We start from the raw sequence: 18,049 nt of genomic DNA, 5'->3' as shown, positions 1-18,049 counted from the left end.
AGCAATCAACGGTCGGCCACACCTACAAATTAAGTACTTTGAACTGTGGTTCCTTCTTTTTACAATTAGACTGCATTGCTATATAAGGCAGTTTATGCATGGATTATGGTTGCTATGTTTGTTGTTGTGCATATGACACTTATTTTTCAAATTGTAGTGGCTCTGCAAAACCTAGCATCATGATAATTTCCAGAGTCCGCTTCAGCATTACAAACTAGTGCAATCTTGATCTCTTTGGAGAAAAATGACAAAATTTCATCCTTGCCACATCATCAAAGACGATAGTCTTCAAATTTTACACTACCTCTCGCGTATATATTTGGAGTTATACAACGGAAGGAAGCACGCTCTCTGCACACTCCCATTTTCTACTCACACTTGGGATCGGTGCTCGAACGAATTCCACTCGACTGACTCCATGGCCACCAACGCCGCAGCGCCGCCGTGCCCGTGCTACGACACGCCGGAGGGCGTGGACATCCTCGGCCGGTACGACCCGGAGTTCGCGGCCATCCTCACCCGCGACTCGCTGGCCTTCGTGGCCGGCCTGCAGCGCGAGTTCCGCGGCGCCGTCCGGTACGCCATGGAGCGCAGGCGGGAGGCGCAGCGGCGGTACGACGCCGGCGAGCTCCCCCGGTTCGACCCGGCCACGAGGCCCGTCCGCGAGGCAGGCGGCTGGGCGTGCGCCCCCGTGCCGCCGGCCATCGCCGACCGCACCGTCGAGATCACCGGCCCCGCCGAGCCGCGCAAGATGGTCATCAACGCCCTCAACTCCGGCGCCAAGGTCTTCATGGTAAGCAGCACACAACTCCGGCGCGCCATCGGTGAGGATCTTGACGTGGCGTGAGCGTGACGTCGTGGTTATTGTGGGTGCAAGGCTGACTTCGAGGACGCGCTGTCGCCGACGTGGGAGAACCTGATGCGCGGGCAGGTGAACCTGCGCGACGCGGTTGCCGGCACGATCACCTACCGCGACGCGGCGCGAGGGCGGGAGTACAGGCTCGGCGACCGCCCCGCGACGCTCTTCGTGAGGCCGCGCGGCTGGCACCTCCCCGAGGCGCACGTCCTCGTCGACGGCGAGCCGGCCATCGGCTGCCTCGTCGACTTCGGCCTCTACTTCTTCCACAGCCACGCCGCCTTCCGCTCCGGCCAGGGCGCCGACTTCGGCCCCTTCTTCTACCTCCCCAAGATGGAGCACTCTAGGTAAGCACGCACAAACACATCCATCCATGGCGCACTGGCACAAAGCTTGTGATGATCAAGACATGGGCATATCTAAGTTCAAATTCTGGCTGGTACGCAATTAATAAAAAAAAATAGCCCCGCTTTCATTCCACGTTTGATACTTAAGGAACCTTGCGTGAGGGAGAGTGCTTAGAATATGGAGTGAATTACCTGATTTTTATCACCAACATACGTTTTTGGGTTGAACTGATCGATGTATGTAACTTTTTTTTTTAATGCAGGGAGGCGAGGATATGGAAGGGGGTGTTCGAGAGGGCGGAGAAGGAGGCGGGGATAGGGAGGGGGAGCATCAGGGCGACGGTGCTGGTGGAGACGCTGCCGGCGGTGTTCCAGATGGAGGAGATCCTGCACGAGCTGCGCGACCACTCGGCGGGGCTCAACTGCGGCCGCTGGGACTACATCTTCAGCTACGTCAAGACGTTCCGCGCCCGCCCCGACCGCCTCCTCCCCGACCGCGCCCTCGTCGGCATGGCCCAGCACTTCATGCGCTCCTACTCCCACCTCCTCATCCAGACCTGCCACCGCCGCGGCGTCCACGCCATGGGCGGCATGGTCAGTCATCGAAAAAAGATCGATCCACTCGCCCGTTGGAGAGCTCCTCGAGCTAGTTGATTAACCAAACGGTTGCTGATGTGGTGCAGGCGGCGCAGATCCCGATCAAGGACGACGCGGCGGCGAACGAGGCGGCGCTGGAGCTGGTGCGCAAGGACAAGCTGCGGGAGGTGCGCGCCGGGCACGACGGGACGTGGGCGGCGCACCCGGGGCTCATCCCGGCGATCCGGGAGGTGTTCGAGGGACACCTCGGAGGGAGGCCGAACCAGATCGACGCGGCGGCTGGCGACGCCGCCCGTGCCGGCGTCGCCGTCACGGAGGAGGACCTGCTCCAGCCGCCGCGCGGGGCGCGCACGGTGGAGGGCCTGCGCCACAACACGCGCGTCGGCGTGCAGTACGTCGCGGCGTGGCTATCCGGGTCGGGCTCCGTGCCGCTGTACAACCTGATGGAGGACGCCGCCACCGCGGAGATCAGCCGGGTGCAGAACTGGCAGTGGCTCCGGCACGGCGCGGTGCTGGACGCCGGCGGCGTGGAGGTCCGGGCCACGCCCGAGCTGCTGGCGCGCGTCGTGGAGGTGGAGATGGCGAGGGTGGAGGCCGAGGTGGGCGCCGAGAGGTTCCGGCGCGGCCGGTACGCGGAGGCCGGCAGGATCTTCAGCCGGCAGTGCACCGCGCCGGAGCTGGACGACTTCCTCACGCTCGACGCGTACAACCTCATCGTGGTGCACCACCCCGGAGCATCGTCGCCGTGCAAGCTCTGAGAGCCTGAGCACATGTATACCTCATCGTTGTAGCTACATATAATAAGGACGAGGCTTCAAACTTTACTCTTAGAATACTTACATATATATACAAGGTGGTAATAATTCTCTCCGTGTAACTTCTCCGAGTACTTTGCTCATACTTATTAAGAAAATATTTTTGTTTGATCTGTGATCTGTGTAAGAGAGAAACAGAGAACAATTCCTGTTTGTTTGCACTAGAAATTCTGAAATATCAAATATATCAGGTTCACCGAGAGGAAATAACAAAAAGTTCTTGCATTTCAGGATTCAGAGGAAAACAGATTAGTCTGAACTATGAATGACAGTAAAACAGCATAGGCACACACACTACTGAGTACTGCCCAGGACCAAATTTTGGGACATTTGTATGGTAGTAACATTCTAGGTCTAACAAGCACAGCACAGTAAAATAATAAACTAAGGACAGTGATGCAGAACTTAAAATATCACTGCGTGCCAGAAAGAAAAGTTGACAGCATGATCATTGCCAGTTGTATAACAAAGGTTGATCACATGAGCTTCCAATTCACAGTAAATTTCTACGATGTACAGCACCAACTGAACTACAATCTACCTCCTACAACGCAGACCTACACCGGTTAGGAACCTTATAGTATAGTCATAAAACTGAGCATTTGTACAAATCACATCCAAGAGGAGATTTGAGTTTTCATGCTTCACAACTCATCAGCGATGCGATATGAGGTGATCAAGCAAATACCTACGAGTAATGCGTGTCTAAGAACTCCATAGAGCTAAGCGCATAACAACAGCTATAAGGATTCCAATGATGCAACCGGCCACAACCTGACATAAAAAAGAGAACGAAATTACATTTAGATTACGAGCATATAATGTATATCTGGTGATGATTCTGACAAGCATAAGAAATGCCCAATAGCCGATGTGAGCATGGTAGTAGAAGAGTGTAAAAATGCTGAGGCACATGCAAAACCTCCTCTTCTTGAAACAATGAGAACTGCATATTCGCACCCCCCACCCCCCCCAAAAAAAAAACAGAGTAGATAATGTATCTGTAAGATGTCCTATGACTTAACCTACTGTTTATTTCTTCAGAGAAGTTTTAAGTGTTTGTTAACGATATTGTGTTTGTATCATACCCATGAACTTTCGACAGTTGCATTATATTAGGGTGCTACAAGGTGTATCTAGTATCTGCCTTTATGCTTAGAGAATCTTCCTACGGTTCTTTCTGCTTTGAATATCAGTATTTACAAGGCCACAGAAATAGCTAAAATTCGACAGAATCATGCAAACTAAGCTAACCTGAGGAACTGTGTGTCCAAGAATTTCACGCAATGGCTTTGTCTCTGATAATGGATGCTCTTCTGGTAGCTCGTACACAATTTGATTCAATACCTGAAAGATTTGCATCAACAATATTAGTATGCTCTGACTTTAGTCATTTAAAATAAAATAGAGCATATCAGATAGCACATATTTACTGGACCATCCAAATCTACAATTCAACATTAACTGATGGCGGAGTGACCAGAAGAACAAGAACGTTTTCTCACAAGGAAATGTCACTTCAAAGTTCAAACTACAACATACAGTTGGCATTGTCTAAATTTATTCTCCACATAAAAGTGAAAAGGTAAAGAGTTCAGGCCAAGCAGAAGTTAAACATACAGTTGCCATTATCTAAATTTTCTTGCTGGCATAAAAGTGGATAGGTCCATGAATTCAGGCCAAAAGTGTTGAACCAATAAGGATATCAAATTTTATGAGCCCAAGAAACAGAAGTTGAAGGACAAGAATATTAAAGCTGACATATTAGCCCAACAAACAACACTGCATGTCAAAAATTTAAATGCCAGCTATAGATAATCGAATTCTGTTTATTAGTCCATGAAGATACAATCAGAAGCTGCCATGGAAAACCCTTTCATTCTATTATATCCTGTTCAAACAGAAGGCTGAAACCTTTCAGGATGAGAAAGACAAACCTCTGCCTGCTTCCCAGCATGTAAGCGAACTCCAAAAGCATCATGCATCACCTACAAACACAAGTTAAAGAAAAAAAGAAAATCAAATAATATAGACATAAGCATTTAGATCAAACAAGATAGTTGTATTTCCCAACTAGGTAGTACTGTTCAACGAGGCAGAGGCAATGGATATTGTCATGAAGATGCACTTGAAACAGAAGCTTTGCATTGTACAAGAGCAAACACAAATATAGATCAGTGTTGTATATGAGATTTAATTTTTCATTTGTAATTCCATCCATGACACTAAACTCACTCATTTACATGTAGGCTTAGACCATATCAAATGGCAAAAATGAGATGATAGAACTAGTTAGTGGGAAAAAAAACATAAATGTCTTATCTAACTAACACTGAGCAAAGTATTTCATATATGCAGAAGGGCATCTGTTTGTGTGGAACCAATGAAATGAATGCAAAATTCTCTCATATTTTCCTCTATAGTATCATACTCATGCAACAGAAGTTACAGAAGCAGCTAAGACCTAAAGATACAAATAAGAATCAAGAACATCTACTCACCACACATGCAATAATTACTGAAGTTGCAAAGGTGGCGCTACGATAGCCTTCTTGGATTCCTATGGCCACTGCAAGCGCTGTCACTGTGGCTGAGTGGGATGATGGCATCCCCCCAGAAGCTATAAGTTGCCTGGCATCCCAACGCTTCTCTTTAAACCTGCATCAAATCAGTTAATCAATGATAGAATAGTTATTTAGGGTTTTCAATAAAACAATAAAACATTAGTACAATAGGTAATTGATAAACATTAGCACAATAGGGAATTATTTCCGGCGCCACCTATGATTTTCTGACAGGTTAAATTGCAGAAAGTATATTGTTTTTTTTTTTGGGAAAATTTGTTATTCATATATATAGATTACTGGTGTTCAAGATTTTCATCGCCCCCCTTTCACATTCAGATTGAAGATAGCAATACAATTAGAGAAAAGGCAAAACACCTCATACACATTAGATCAGAACAAGACAACAGGAGTGATCGAATTCCTGACAGACTATACATGAAGTATTATCTAAATTTCTAGCTGGCAAGCTTTCACGAGGGCCATATGTAGTCCTTGTATATACTGTTCCTGGTCTAGTCCTTTATCTACTAATTTTGTATAACATTTTTTTCCTTTCCTTACTTAATGAAATTAGAAAGATAGATGTTTTCCAGTTTGAAAACAAAAGATCCTGTCCTGATGCCAATTCAATGTGTATTTATTTTTGAAATCACCTAGTGATTTTTGGTGATTTAAAAAATAACCTGTACAACAAAGCATATTGTACTGTGCAGCACAAAAATGTGACACACTTGATACTTAAATACTACAATAGTGCCTATTTTATGTCTGATAAACCCATAACAGAATACAGATACCAACTATTGTCCTAGTGATTTCAAAAATAACCTGCACAACAAAGCATATTATACTGTGCAACACAAAAATGTGAGACACTTGATACTTAAATACAACAATTACGACTATTTCATGTCTGATACGCCCATAACAGATACCAACTATTGTCTTAAATCTTCCAGAAATATCAAGGAAGACCAAGCTTACTTTAATTAATAATTTTACTACACTCATTATTTGCAAGCAATCTGCACAACTCTTGCCTAAAAGTACTATAAAGTAGAACCAACGTGAGTCAGAAAAATATATCAAATTGCCCAGTAAAAATTTCACAGGGCACTAAAATGCCCTCAGGCTATAGTAATAAGGCACTAAGTAGCAAAACACCCTGTTATTAGTGCCTCTCAAGTAATGCTCTCAACCAGTAGTTCACGACAAAACGTACCAAAAATGTAAACGAAATCGTGCAAGCGCACTACAGTAGCCGTCCAACTCTCACATCACGCTGGATTTAGAAATCCTGTTTGTCTCTTCTAGACAAAAGTATCCCAAGAAAAGCAGTTCTACCCCCTACAGAAGCAGTTGCTGCAGATCACACTGTCAAAGCCAAGCAAAATACAGAAATAGGAAAAGGATCTCTCTAACCTCCGTGAGGATCTACGGGCTAGCTACAATCCAAACCATGCCAGCGAACCAAAAAAAAAAAACAAATCTAGGACGCCTCAGCTCCTCGTAGGCCTCAAATCTCAATTCTCCAAGTCAGCTCCTTGTTTCTACCAACGCGCAAACCACGAAACGCAACATCGAAGCCAACGAGACCTCGCCCCCACGATTCCCACCGATTACGCAATGCAAAAACACCGAACCACACGTCTCCAGCGATCGAGAACGGCCACTGTCATGGAGCCAAACCGTCACCCACAAACGCAGCGCGTGGAGGGGAGCGGCCGCCGAGCGGGGGCGCAGAGGGAGAGGTAGGGCAACTCGACTCACCAGGTGGTGAAGAATTTGGAGGACTGCGCGAGCGCGAACGCCACGAGCGCCGCGACGAGCGGGTAGTTCACCACGGCGGCGGCGGCGGCCATCTCCGACTCCGCGGCGCGGGAGCCTTCGCCTTCTCCTCGAAGAGCGAGTCAGCGAGAGGGAGAGGGAGAGGGGAGGGGGTTCCAACTCCCCGCGAGGAAGCAACGAGAGCGGCGAGGAGAGGAGTCGAGAGGAGGAGAGGCTTCTTCTGGGGTTTATTGATTTTTTTTTCCTTTTTGGAACGGTTCGGTCTTTGTTTGCGAGCTCTTTTCCTAGGTTCTTCTTTGCTTGCTCGTTTTCTTTTTTCTCTTCTTCTTTTCTCGCCTCCAAGTTTTCATAATTTAGGAGCGAATATTCTCTGTAACGAAGGTATGTAGTGTTGTGTATTAAATTGTAGGCGCAGCTGTTATTTTAAGACCCATGCACCTCTGAGTACTCTAAACAATAATGCTTCTAATTTAAGAGCTTATGGTAAATACGATTTCTTCTATTGAGTAATCTTTAGTTCCTCTAAAGATTATAGATATAATCCCTCACTTTTATTTAAATTTATAGCTAAAAATAATTATAAAATTTAGAAAAAATAAACCCGAAGCTAGAAGACCTAGTTTTTTTCATATTATCGCCAGTTGACTACTCAGCCTATCGATTGTTTCTTAAAATCTCGAGTAATCTTAAATATGGTATTGTACACTGAAAGATAATTGTTTCTTTTTTAAATGAAGGCATTGTGATTCATTACATAACTCAAGTAGAACTTATCTTAAACATGGTAGTGTATTGTACACTGAAAGATAATTGATTCTTAAAATCTCGAGTTATCTTAAATATGGTAGTGTATTGTACCCTGAAAGATAATTATTTCTTTTTCTTAATGAAGTTATGTGTTCCAAAGGGGCTACATAGCATAATATGTACGTGTTGCAAAAAGAATGTACTGTATAATCTTCAACGGCAAAGAAACAATGTGCACTGTGCACAGCACGAGGAACTTCCCTGCACGTTGGCACGTAGGACTTCGGTGCTAAATGCCTTGTTGGGCAGGAGGCTGAATATGCTTCGGGTCGCCAGGTTGGAGCCGCCGAATATGCCTCTTCGCTCCCCTTACACGTCGCTGTACTTTAGTAAATTGATGTGGAGCATCTTTCTAATCTAATTCTGAAGGCAACAACCACCTTCGTTTTCAGCGGTTTTAATCCCAACATTAAACCTGCTAACACATGGCTTAACGCTAAAAATACATTTGCCGTGTCGTGTCAGCCTGGTAAACTGCGGCAACCGTGCGGGTAACATCTTTTGATGCAACCTCACAAACATCGTCTTGAGCAGCCCACGGTTCTCCTTCGTCGCACATAGATTAGGTTAGACACGGTGTCCCCGGCTACAGCCGCCCCCGTACAGGCGTACATACACCAGCTATACTGATTGAAAATACGCAATCAAGTGCAGGACCCTTTGTCACTCAGATCCAGCGAAGCGACGAGCAATCACCGCACGCACGTCAAATGAATCTGGTTTCGTGAAGCCGCATGCCCCGTGAAGAATGGCTCGCTCTCGCTCCACGTGAAGTGAAGCCGCGCAAGAATGGGCCAAGAGACAGAAGGAAAGCACATGGGGCGCCCCATGGCAAATGCTACGGTACACTAGCACGCATCCACCTCAGGGTATAATACCCTTTCGATCCGAAATAAATTAATCTAGTACAAGATATAACACATAATATTTAAATTCGTATTCGTAGTATTAAAATATATCACACCATACATCATGTGTCATGTTAACTTTGGGTCGAAGGGAGTAAGCAAATGAGAATAGGAGGGCGGGGAAATAGATATGTACCTGGCCACCTGGGACTTGGGGAGATTTTTTGCAGTGGAAACGTAACAGAATTGGGTCTACGCAAGGATGGCCCATGGTGAAGAGAGGAGATACTGCAGTGGCAACCAGGTTTCCGGTGCTTTACTGTGACACTTCACACTTTACCCGCCCGTCGAAGAGTTGATTCTCATTTGGAAAGGAAAAGGAGAACGATAATTAGATATGGAGCAGTGTTGTCTGTACAAGAAGAATGGGTTCTGCTTCTGACTCTTGCTTCCGATATACTCCAGTCGTGCGAGCGGCATCATTCTCTTCACCCAAGCAGAATTACTGAGCTGGCACCCCTCAATCATATGGCAGAAAAGCCTCTTAGCCAGCTCGACGGGAAAGCGTTCCTGGGGTAGACACACGCATACCTAGCAGAAGTTTCCTCTGCAGGAGGATGCTCACTGCAACGCCTTCTTTACGTGCCTATATATATACAAGGTGAAGGACAAATTGCAGTCAGTGTCAAGCGTACGACAAGACAATCAGAGTAGTTTTAAGTAAAGGAAACAATCAGGGCAGTGGCCAGTGGGCGCAGACCTCCTTTAGATGCCTATCTGATTGGGTGGCCGCGGTGGCTTGCAAGCATACGAGTATGTATGTACAGGTAGCTGGGGGCAAGAACTGTTCTTGATCGCCAACTGCTAGCACTGTTCCCCTTTTCCGACAAGTTTAACCAGTTCAGCTTTGGCTGCTTCCATGACCAGTGGAAAATCAACCTCCACATAACGTCCCCTGTCAGCAAAGATTCAGGTTCAGGTAAATAGGTGACAGAGGAAAATAATGAGAAAAGGCAGCCAGAGAGGCAGACCAGAAGTGATTTTTGGACCAAGTGACAGATGGAAAAGCAGGGCTCGAGATGCCGTGCATAATCCTCGCAACAGCCCTCGGGGTGAACTTTGCGAATGAGTTGCTTTGAATGAACACCTAGAAGTATGGTGGAGATACAATTGGAATTATTGCATTATACAGAATCACAAGGGAAATGTATCACATCATCAGTGCTTACCTTTATATCGGCTTGCAAGAATGGGCTGCAAAAAAAGTAAGATGAAATGCTTCAGTCGGATAAATTTTAGATTGGAACATCACAAGAAACAAATGGCAAGTAATGCTCTGTTAAGTTCGATCTAGAAAAAGAGTACAGAAACCTGCTCTTCTGCAGCTGAGTGCGGCAATCATTCTCTGAGGTGCCATCGTCCTTGCTGAAGTACTCCATAATCTTCTTCTGAATGCACGGAGTGTGCTGGGAACCAGAGCATCCTCCCGTCCTTTTACACCCTTTGACAGCAAAGTTTGCAAGAGCAAACATAGCATCTAACTTACTGATCTGTTTGAACAGCAGATTCCATGAATCAGTATATCTAACTTCTATTTTTACTCTAATTTCATTGAATCCGCTTTCTTGCTCAAAATAAATAAGACCCTTTTTTAGTAGTCATAAGACCAAACTTGTATTAGTACCACAACTTAAATCCTTACAAAAGAAAACAGAACTTATGTAGTAAAGATTGGCAATTTACAATATGAAGCAAAATGAATATTCAAGAGAGGCAATTTAAGAAGCACCTTTGAGCTTTCTACTTCAGAAAGCCATTTTGTGAGATTTGCTGAAAGAGCATTGAAGTCATCTGGCCTCCACAAGATCACATAACAGTAAGCAGGATCTTTCAATTCAAATGATATTTCTCCTGAAAACTAAATAACAGAGGAACAAAGAAAGTTTAAGGCTTCAACATATACATATTTGCAATACTTGCTAAATACCTGTGCGTTGCAGCGGATTATAGAAATAAAAAAATTGAGTCCATTTTCTGAAAAAAAAATTGTTTCTGTTTGGTTGAAACAAAATGCTTCATCTTTATGAAACAAAAAGAAAAGGGACATGCTTATAGGATTGTAGTTTTCCAAAGTGAGACATAAACCCTTAAATGCATTTTCACGTGACAATAAAACACGTATTAATAATAAATCGTGCAGTGTGACCAATTTAAAACTACAAATAAAACTAACATGTTTGTGAGTTTTTCACTTTAATCAAGGTGAAAAAGAAGCAAACCATTAGAAACAACAAATATACAGTGAGCATAGCAATCATGTGTATACTGGTCTCATAGCCTGATAGCCCCATACATCAGCGGTGGTGGCATCACTAGAGTCTTTTAAAAGGAATATAGATGATCATAGAAAAGAAAAACGGGCAGTGGTTCAACAGTCACCACAACCAGACTATAAGCCTATACTACGTGATCATATCTTCTGGAATCTGGATAATAACAGCAATAACCATTCTAAGATAACCATTAGCGCAAGACCGATAATGGTAGAGTTTGCCAGAACATATGTAAGCAACATGAAGTAAATAAGTAGATAATGATAGGCTAAACTAAAGGTTAAAATAGCATGACTCCAAGCAACTAGCAAGAATGAGTTTCTACTCAGTTCATACACTAGGCAGAGCTCCTATCCTTTCTTTCAAAAAAGTTGCAACAGATGATGCAGCCCAAACAAATATGTTTAACATTCTAGCTAATTTAGAAGAGAAGGGCAAACCTTTAGTTTATGTAGGTGATCAAATACTTCATTCATAGTGATCTTCAGATCATTAGCTATTCTTGGTATGTCAAAGACATAATGTCCATCCTTCATCTCTGATCTGCTTTCTCCACGAATTCAGAATCGACATCTTAGAAATGTGTAGCACATTCAGAAAAAATTTTGGAACAAAAGTTGATAGTGTGTTACCTATTCAAAACCGATCTAATTAGTATATCCTTGTCAGCAAGCAGTTGTGGTGATGTCTGCATCAATTTAATCCAATGATCAAGATATGAAAGAAAAATGAATATTGCTTGACAAAATAACAATGAACATGGTAAATCCATGAATTTTTTTTAAGTAAAGGCAAGCCATGTTAATTAAGTGTCTAGGCGGTGAACAATTAAGATCACTCATTGTTACATGACAGACAAGAAGATCGTCAACTGAGCATCTTGACACGCAAATCAAAAAAGGTCCAGATCACTGGAGAAGCCTGTGGCATACCTTGTGAAAATACAGTGTGCAGGTAACACTGAACTGAGGAAGTAAACGGATGTATTGTTGATCACCAATTTCCAGCTGTGTGAGAATTGTCAAAAGCACCTGCATTGTTAGAAAAATAAGAAGATAAGATCATTGAATCTAAAAATTTGCTGGACCATTTAATATTTTCGGTCATTCAGGAACTAAAAGGCTTTAGGATAAGAGTATTATAAAGAAGTGCATGAAGATATTGGTGGGAAAGGTGGATTCCATGTAAAATATTAGGGGAAGAAACTGTCTAACGGCTTCAGAGAAAAAGTCTATAAATGCTATTCCTTGTAGTATTCCTGGAACCTAAATGCATTATAGCTGATTCCAATTGCATGGAATGGCAATGTGGTTTTGACTGGAAGAGTAACATTAAGAGATTAATAGAATGTGGAAACAACTTCCGTAAACTAAACACTGGAATCTTCTTGGGGCATCATACCGATAATTTTCTCTATGATGTTCTGAACAATTGAATGCTAGACAGCTCATCCACTAAGACATCATTTAAGCTAAGAAATAAAATTTAGTGACATTGCAAATTCTTACAGAGCACAGCAAATAGCCATCAAACACACGTGCCCCAAAAATTGATATCCATTTGACCCGTTCAGTATAACATAGTGCGAGCAAACTAGGCCTATGTAGGTAGTAGGATGAGTGCATGACATAAGAAACTAGGTGCATGCTGGCCTGAAGAGGAAGGTCCGAAGGTGCAAACCTCTTCTTTTATATCAAACTTGCGTGAGGTCAACTCTTTAGCCAATGAACAAATGCACCCAGTTGTGTTCTCAGAGGAAAATATCTGGTAAAGAAATTTGCTCATTGCATATCCATCAACACCATCACTGCCAAGAAAAGGTTGCTCGGTGAAATTATAGGAAAACTGTGGCAGGCAGAGCATGTTGATTAGGAAAAAAAGATTCACCTGTGTGAAAGACTACGGATCTTATAGAATGTTGCTGAGTCAAGAAGTAGATGACAGTGTGATAACCGTCCATCCCTTCCAGCACGCCCAGTTTCCTGGATGTATTCTTCTAAGCTTTCTGGCAAGCTATAGTGAATCACCTTTAAGGGTGGAATGCTCGAGTCAGACCATTAACATAATTTAGTTATGCTTAACGTTATGAGATACACAAAATTTGAGATAGTGTAGAAATGAAGTTCACTTAAAAACAAGGAGCAAATGCAATTCTATCATACAGTTTGAGCATCATAATGTATGTATATCCATACCCCTTCGACATCACTCTTATCAAGACCCATGCCAAATGCCACAGTTGCAACAACCTTTGCTCAAGGATGGAGAAAACAAATGTTAGACACCACGTCTTACATAATGCATTTGACGAGAAAAGGTCATGCCAAAGAACTAAAGAAGAAACCACATACCACTCTTATTTTGTTAGAGCAAAATAGCTCCTGTACACGGCTCCTGTTCTTAATCAGAAGTCCACTATGGTAGCTCTATAAAACAATAGAATATGTAATTAAAGTTGGCGCAGCAAATTAATATCAAGCTAAAGATTAATGTCAACCTTGGCAGTAATGTTGTTATCACACAAGTACTTAGAGACGAAGTCAGTTTCTGCCTGTTCGCAATAATTAAAAAGGGGTCAAATCTTCATATAGTGCATACACATTTAGGGTATATAGACAGATGCGTGGTCTTTGGAACATCTTTAGGATTTTTTTTAAAAAAAAAAAACATACCTGAAACTTGCAGTAGACGATAATACTTCTCATGTCAACAAAAGGGGGAGACTTCAATAATAACATCAAATCTTTCAGTCTGCATACGTGCAAATGCTCTTGAAAACCAGATAGCATACCTTCTTTCACATGTAAATACGTATTAAACTGACTCTGGTTGCATTCATGGGTGCAAAGAGAAGTGGCCTACCTGTTATCACTTGTGCTGATAGACAGCTGTAGATTTTCTCTTATTTGAGATGTTTGAATGAGATTATCAGATGGTATTTCTAAGGCATTCATTATCTCCTCCAAGGTTTGGGTCGTTGCAGTTGCAGTCATTGCAAGAATACATTGAACATTGAGCTTTCTCCTAAGTAGTGACGCTCGGAGTCTCAGATATGAAGGTCTAAAATTATGAGACCTGTACATTCAGTCAGGAATAAGTTATAAACTTAGCAAGACAGTTGTACTAACTGTCTAACACTACACAACAAGTGAATAATAAACTAGGAAAACAAAACAACGGTAAAATTAATAAGATGTATCACAAAAATGATGTGAACACAAAAGTAATAACACAGTACCAACTGTAAAGAAGTATCATGTCTTCTCAACTGAACTAAGAACAATGTCAGCTCACCATTCAGAAATGCAATGAGCTTCATCAATCGCCACAAGAGATATTGGTAGTGTGTCCCTAAATATCAGGAGGAATTCTTCGTTCAAGAATCTCTCAGGGGAAACAAAAAGCACCTGATCCCAAAAATAAAGAATCTCAGCATAACCTAGCAAAACATTGAAGTGCAAAAAAAAAATACATTTGTGCTTCTTAATGATTCATGTTCTAGTTACTCCAAGAAAAATGCTGCACTGGAAGAATTGATAAAGATAGTAAGGAAATGTTCTCTAGATAAGGCAGCATCAAGGCTGTAGTCACTGGAGAATGCTTAAACTGATCAGATGTCGACATTAAGAAAATTGTACCTTTATTTCCCCTGCACGCAGCCTTTGTAGTGTATCATGAAACTCATCCGATGTCTGGATAAATGAGGTAATGTTACACAATAGTCAAAACAAGAATGGATGGAACTAGCAGCAACTGCAAACATTTTGCCTTTACCTGACTGCTCGCAAGAAGGCCACCTGGCAGAAATGCAGGGAGCTTCCTCAATTGATCAACCATCAAGGAAAGCAGTGGACTCACCACCAGTGTCAGTCCAGGCAAAATCATAGCAGGCACCTGAGAAAATAGCATCATCAACTTTTCAGCACCGACCAATATAAACTTAATAGCTCAAATTTTGAAGCATACCTGGTAGCATAGCGACTTGCCCGCACCGGTGGGCAGCACAAGCATTGTTGACTCCCCTGCAACAATTTGCTGGATCGCCTCAAGCTGCCCCTGGCGGAACGAATCGTGCCCATATGCTGCATTCAGCAAGCTCTTGAGATTTTGCTCCGATGGGTCCTCCCTCACACTCTCGACAGCCTCCAGAACACTATCGCTAGCTGCCTGCTTCTCCCGCTCCAGCAGGGCCTCCGCCACGAGATCCCCTTCCTCGTCGCCCTGAGAACGGGGTGTTGCACCGGCGGCGCGCTGCCGCCGCCAGGATCGACATTTCGTCGAGCGCTTGGCCTGCGAATTCTTGAACGTCCTCCTCCTGCCGTACCCGTTGATGTTCAGCCGCACGAAGTTGCCCTCGGATCCCCCTCTTGCCCGCTTCGGCTGCTCCGCCGCCGCCGACGCGGCCGCTACCTCCGACACGGAGTTGGGGTGCACCCGCTTGGGCCTGGTCTGCGGCGGCGCGTCGGTGGCGGCGGTCGGGGGCGGCCGCGGAGCGGCGCTCGGAACCTCGGAGGGAGCGGACGAAGCGGGAGCCGTGAAGGCGGTGGCTGGATCGAAGGAAGGGTTGCGCGACTGGACGAGACGGCGGAAGGAGGACGACGAGGCAGTGCCGGAGGCCGCGGTGAGAGCAGAGCCGGCGGCGATGCGCGCGGCGAGGCCGTGCGGATCGGAGAGCGCGGCGGCGCGGAGCGTAGGCGGAGGCGGCGGGGCGGGCGCGGGCGCGGAGGCAGCGGGCGGCGTGGGCTTGAGCTTGGGTTTGGTGGGGGCGGCGGGCCTAGTACGGTGCTTGGGCGGAGGAGGAGGAGGAGGAGGAGGCGGCGCCGGGCGAGGAGGCGAGCGGCGGCGTGGCGGGGAGGCGGAGACGTCGGAGAGGAGGGATCCCTCGGAGTCCGAGTCGGCGGCGTGGGGCGGGGAGTACATCTCCGGAGGCGGCGGGCGCGGCTGCGGAGGCAGAGATTGTGGCGCCGGCGCGGGGCCGACGAGGGAGGAGAGAGACGGAAGGGGGAGTAGGGGAATTGGAGGGAAATTTGAGAAGATAGCAATATTTTTGGCGCGCTAAGCTGCGGCGGTTGAGCACTGAAGATCGGCCTCGCTTTGCTCTAGATCTCTAAGCTTTCAAAAAAAAAATAATGGAAGCAATAAAAAATAATTTACAAATAATATTTTTAAAATCGTGTCTTAATAATTTAAAAGTAAAAAAACAAATACGATGAAAAAATCTCAAAATTAACTCTAATTTATTAAGTTTCAAAAGTTAAATTTTGGTTGTAGCTAATAAACCAACAAACAAACAATGGAGCTGTGAATAGACAATAGCCCAACACATGTTCAACATATCTATCTTTGGAAAAAAATAAGTTTAAGGTAAAATTTAAATAATTGATTGATGTGAGAAAATAGGTAGAGAAATTAAGTGAGAGATGGTTATGACTTATAGATGAGAGACTTAGGTGGTGTTTCTTTTCTTCTGAAAATGAAGATGAAGATTAAGTTTTTTACACAAAACGAGGTGGTATTAACGTATGATCGATTGAGTTTTAATTGTTATAAATTTGGAAAACATATTATCTGATATTTTAGAGCAACTTTCATATAGAAGCACGAAACGCACGGCTTAACAGTTTGAAATGTGTGCCACAAAAATCTTTATTTTTATCCAAGTTTTGTTGGAGAAAAGAACAGGGCCTTAGTGAAAGAATCAAATGGAAGATGGTTAAGATGAAAGGGTGGGTGGAAGGTTATATTTAGAATAAAATTTATATGATAAAAAAGTGTTTTAGTACATATAAGAAGTACGAATGTAACATCTATTTCCATAGCATAGCGAGGAGACATGTTATTCCCTTATTCACAAAAGGTGATACCAAGAGAAGTTTCACGTGTTTTCTTATAAATAGTATCAAATCATCCCCCCAAGTACACAAGATAATCACGATATTCAAGTACTTCATTGTATGCACAATTAAGGGCACCTTTGAATCGCAAGATTGAGAAAACAGAGGAATAGGAAAAACGTAGGAATTGAATGCCACACTTATTAGATCCCTGAGGGCCCATTTGAATCGCAGGATTGAAAAAACGGTGAATAGGAAAAACATAGGATTCTGATAGAAATGCAAGTGTAAAAATAGAGGATTGCAGAACACAGGAGAAACACAGGAATGATCGTTTGATTGGACCGTAGGAAAAACGCAAGAATCAGATGAGAGAGATAGATTTAAGGAAAGTTTTCCAAGAGGTTTGAGTGGATGTTAAATTTTCTACGTTTTTCCTTTAGAATTGTAGGAATAGGAAAGTTTCCTACGTTTTTTCTTTTCTCATTCCTACGAATCAAAGGCATGAATAGAGTAGGATTTCAATTCCTTTGTTTTCCTCCATTTTTCCTCCAATTCAAAGGGGGCCTCGAACTGTCGTTTGATTAGCACACAGGAAAAACGCAGGAACCTTAGACACATGAAGAGGAAAACATGAGGTCTCGACCTCATGCTTGTTTTCCTCCAAAATTGCTTTAGTAAGGTTCACTCCATAGGAATTTCAAAGGAATTAATAGGAAACAATCATTTGTTTCAAAGGACTCTATAGGATTATGTCCCTTCCCATCGATTTTGCTATATATTTGTTGACAAATTTTCTCCCAAAAATTTGACAGTAGTGTGATTACACTGTAACTATAGTGTAACTCGTATGTAACTTTCAAAAATCTCTCTATAATATGTTATTTCGGTAAAATAGAGGTTGTGAGAATAAATCCTTACACATATGTGTGTGCTATGATTGTTTTTCCTCACCAAAACAAATCTTGTAATAGATTTAACAATTCAAAATTACGTGAAACTTATATACAAGTTACATTGTAATTACATGCAAGTTACAGTGTAATTACATATAAATTTCAGTGTAATTACACTATAATTGTACTATAATTACATCTGTCAAAATTTTAGGAGAAAATTTATCGACAAATGTATAGGTGGTCCCATTTCCTATAGGATAAAATCCTTTAGAATTCCTATGGTTTTTCCTTTGATTTAAAGGGGCCTAAACCTTTCCAAACAGAAGGCTCAAGGCTGTATGCCGGTTTGTTTTTGTAG

General features: G+C 43.5%; 3 protein-coding genes across 3 annotated transcripts; 1 reads left to right on the top strand and 2 right to left on the bottom strand.

Annotated features, from left to right (window-relative positions):
• Positions 1-344: 344 nt before the first annotated feature.
• LOC9268154 (malate synthase-like) lies at positions 345-2,826 on the top strand. The gene is made up of 4 exons (NM_001424246.1): positions 345-793; positions 878-1,203; positions 1,467-1,797; positions 1,887-2,826. The coding sequence occupies exons 1-4, from the start codon at positions 419-421 to the stop codon at positions 2,556-2,558; spliced, it is 1,704 nt and encodes a 567-aa protein (NP_001411175.1). The 5' UTR covers positions 345-418; the 3' UTR covers positions 2,559-2,826.
• Positions 2,827-2,864: 38 nt separating this feature from the next.
• On the bottom strand, positions 2,865-7,220 carry LOC4336218 (uncharacterized membrane protein YuiD). The gene is made up of 5 exons (NM_001424247.1): positions 6,953-7,220; positions 5,117-5,273; positions 4,553-4,603; positions 3,870-3,962; positions 2,865-3,389 (listed from the first exon to the last, which is right to left on the bottom strand). The coding sequence occupies exons 1-5, from the start codon at positions 7,042-7,044 to the stop codon at positions 3,321-3,323; spliced, it is 462 nt and encodes a 153-aa protein (NP_001411176.1). The 5' UTR covers positions 7,045-7,220; the 3' UTR covers positions 2,865-3,320.
• Positions 7,221-8,692: 1,472 nt separating this feature from the next.
• Positions 8,693-15,966, bottom strand: LOC4336217 (ATP-dependent DNA helicase Q-like 5). Its single transcript, XM_015780138.3, has 20 exons — positions 14,925-15,966; positions 14,733-14,852; positions 14,597-14,650; positions 14,253-14,365; positions 13,821-14,033; positions 13,631-13,709; positions 13,456-13,509; positions 13,310-13,384; positions 13,154-13,207; positions 12,846-12,985; positions 12,639-12,765; positions 11,891-11,989; positions 11,591-11,646; positions 11,399-11,501; positions 10,415-10,543; positions 9,997-10,175; positions 9,855-9,879; positions 9,657-9,772; positions 9,386-9,580; positions 8,693-9,271 (listed from the first exon to the last, which is right to left on the bottom strand). Exons 1-19 carry the CDS (start codon positions 15,876-15,878, stop codon positions 9,490-9,492), a joined length of 2,781 nt encoding a protein of 926 aa, XP_015635624.1. The 5' UTR covers positions 15,879-15,966; the 3' UTR covers positions 8,693-9,271; positions 9,386-9,489.
• Positions 15,967-18,049: the final 2,083 nt, after the last annotated feature.

The sequence above is a fragment of the Oryza sativa genome, chromosome 4 (genome assembly GCF_034140825.1).
Source record: "Oryza sativa Japonica Group chromosome 4, ASM3414082v1".
Taxonomy (NCBI): Eukaryota; Viridiplantae; Streptophyta; class Magnoliopsida; order Poales; family Poaceae; genus Oryza; species Oryza sativa.
Note: the sequence above shows the minus strand (reverse complement) of the source record. Positions and strands in the feature narration are given on the sequence as shown.

Excerpts from the sequence above, each read along its gene's own strand:
- LOC4336218 (NM_001424247.1), bottom strand. The coding sequence starts at position 7,044 with ATGGCCGCCGCCGCCGCCGTGGTGAACTACCCGCTCGTCGCGGCGCTC. Across the intron at positions 4,604-5,116 it reads CAGTAATTATTGCATGTGTG|GTGATGCATGATGCTTTTGG; the intron begins GTGAGTAGATGT and ends TTGTGTTTGTAG. Across the intron at positions 3,963-4,552 it reads ATGCTGGGAAGCAGGCAGAG|GTATTGAATCAAATTGTGTA; the intron begins GTTTGTCTTTCT and ends CAAATCTTTCAG.
- LOC4336217 (XM_015780138.3), bottom strand. The coding sequence starts at position 15,878 with ATGTACTCCCCGCCCCACGCCGCCGACTCGGACTCCGAGGGATCCCTC. Across the intron at positions 13,385-13,455 it reads ATAACAACATTACTGCCAAG|AGCTACCATAGTGGACTTCT; the intron begins GTTGACATTAAT and ends ATTGTTTTATAG. Across the intron at positions 9,773-9,854 it reads TCTTGCAAGCCGATATAAAG|GTGTTCATTCAAAGCAACTC; the intron begins GTAAGCACTGAT and ends CCATACTTCTAG.
- LOC9268154 (NM_001424246.1), top strand. The coding sequence starts at position 419 with ATGGCCACCAACGCCGCAGCGCCGCCGTGCCCGTGCTACGACACGCCG. Across the intron at positions 1,204-1,466 it reads CCCAAGATGGAGCACTCTAG|GGAGGCGAGGATATGGAAGG; the intron begins GTAAGCACGCAC and ends TTTTTAATGCAG. Across the intron at positions 1,798-1,886 it reads TCCACGCCATGGGCGGCATG|GCGGCGCAGATCCCGATCAA; the intron begins GTCAGTCATCGA and ends GATGTGGTGCAG.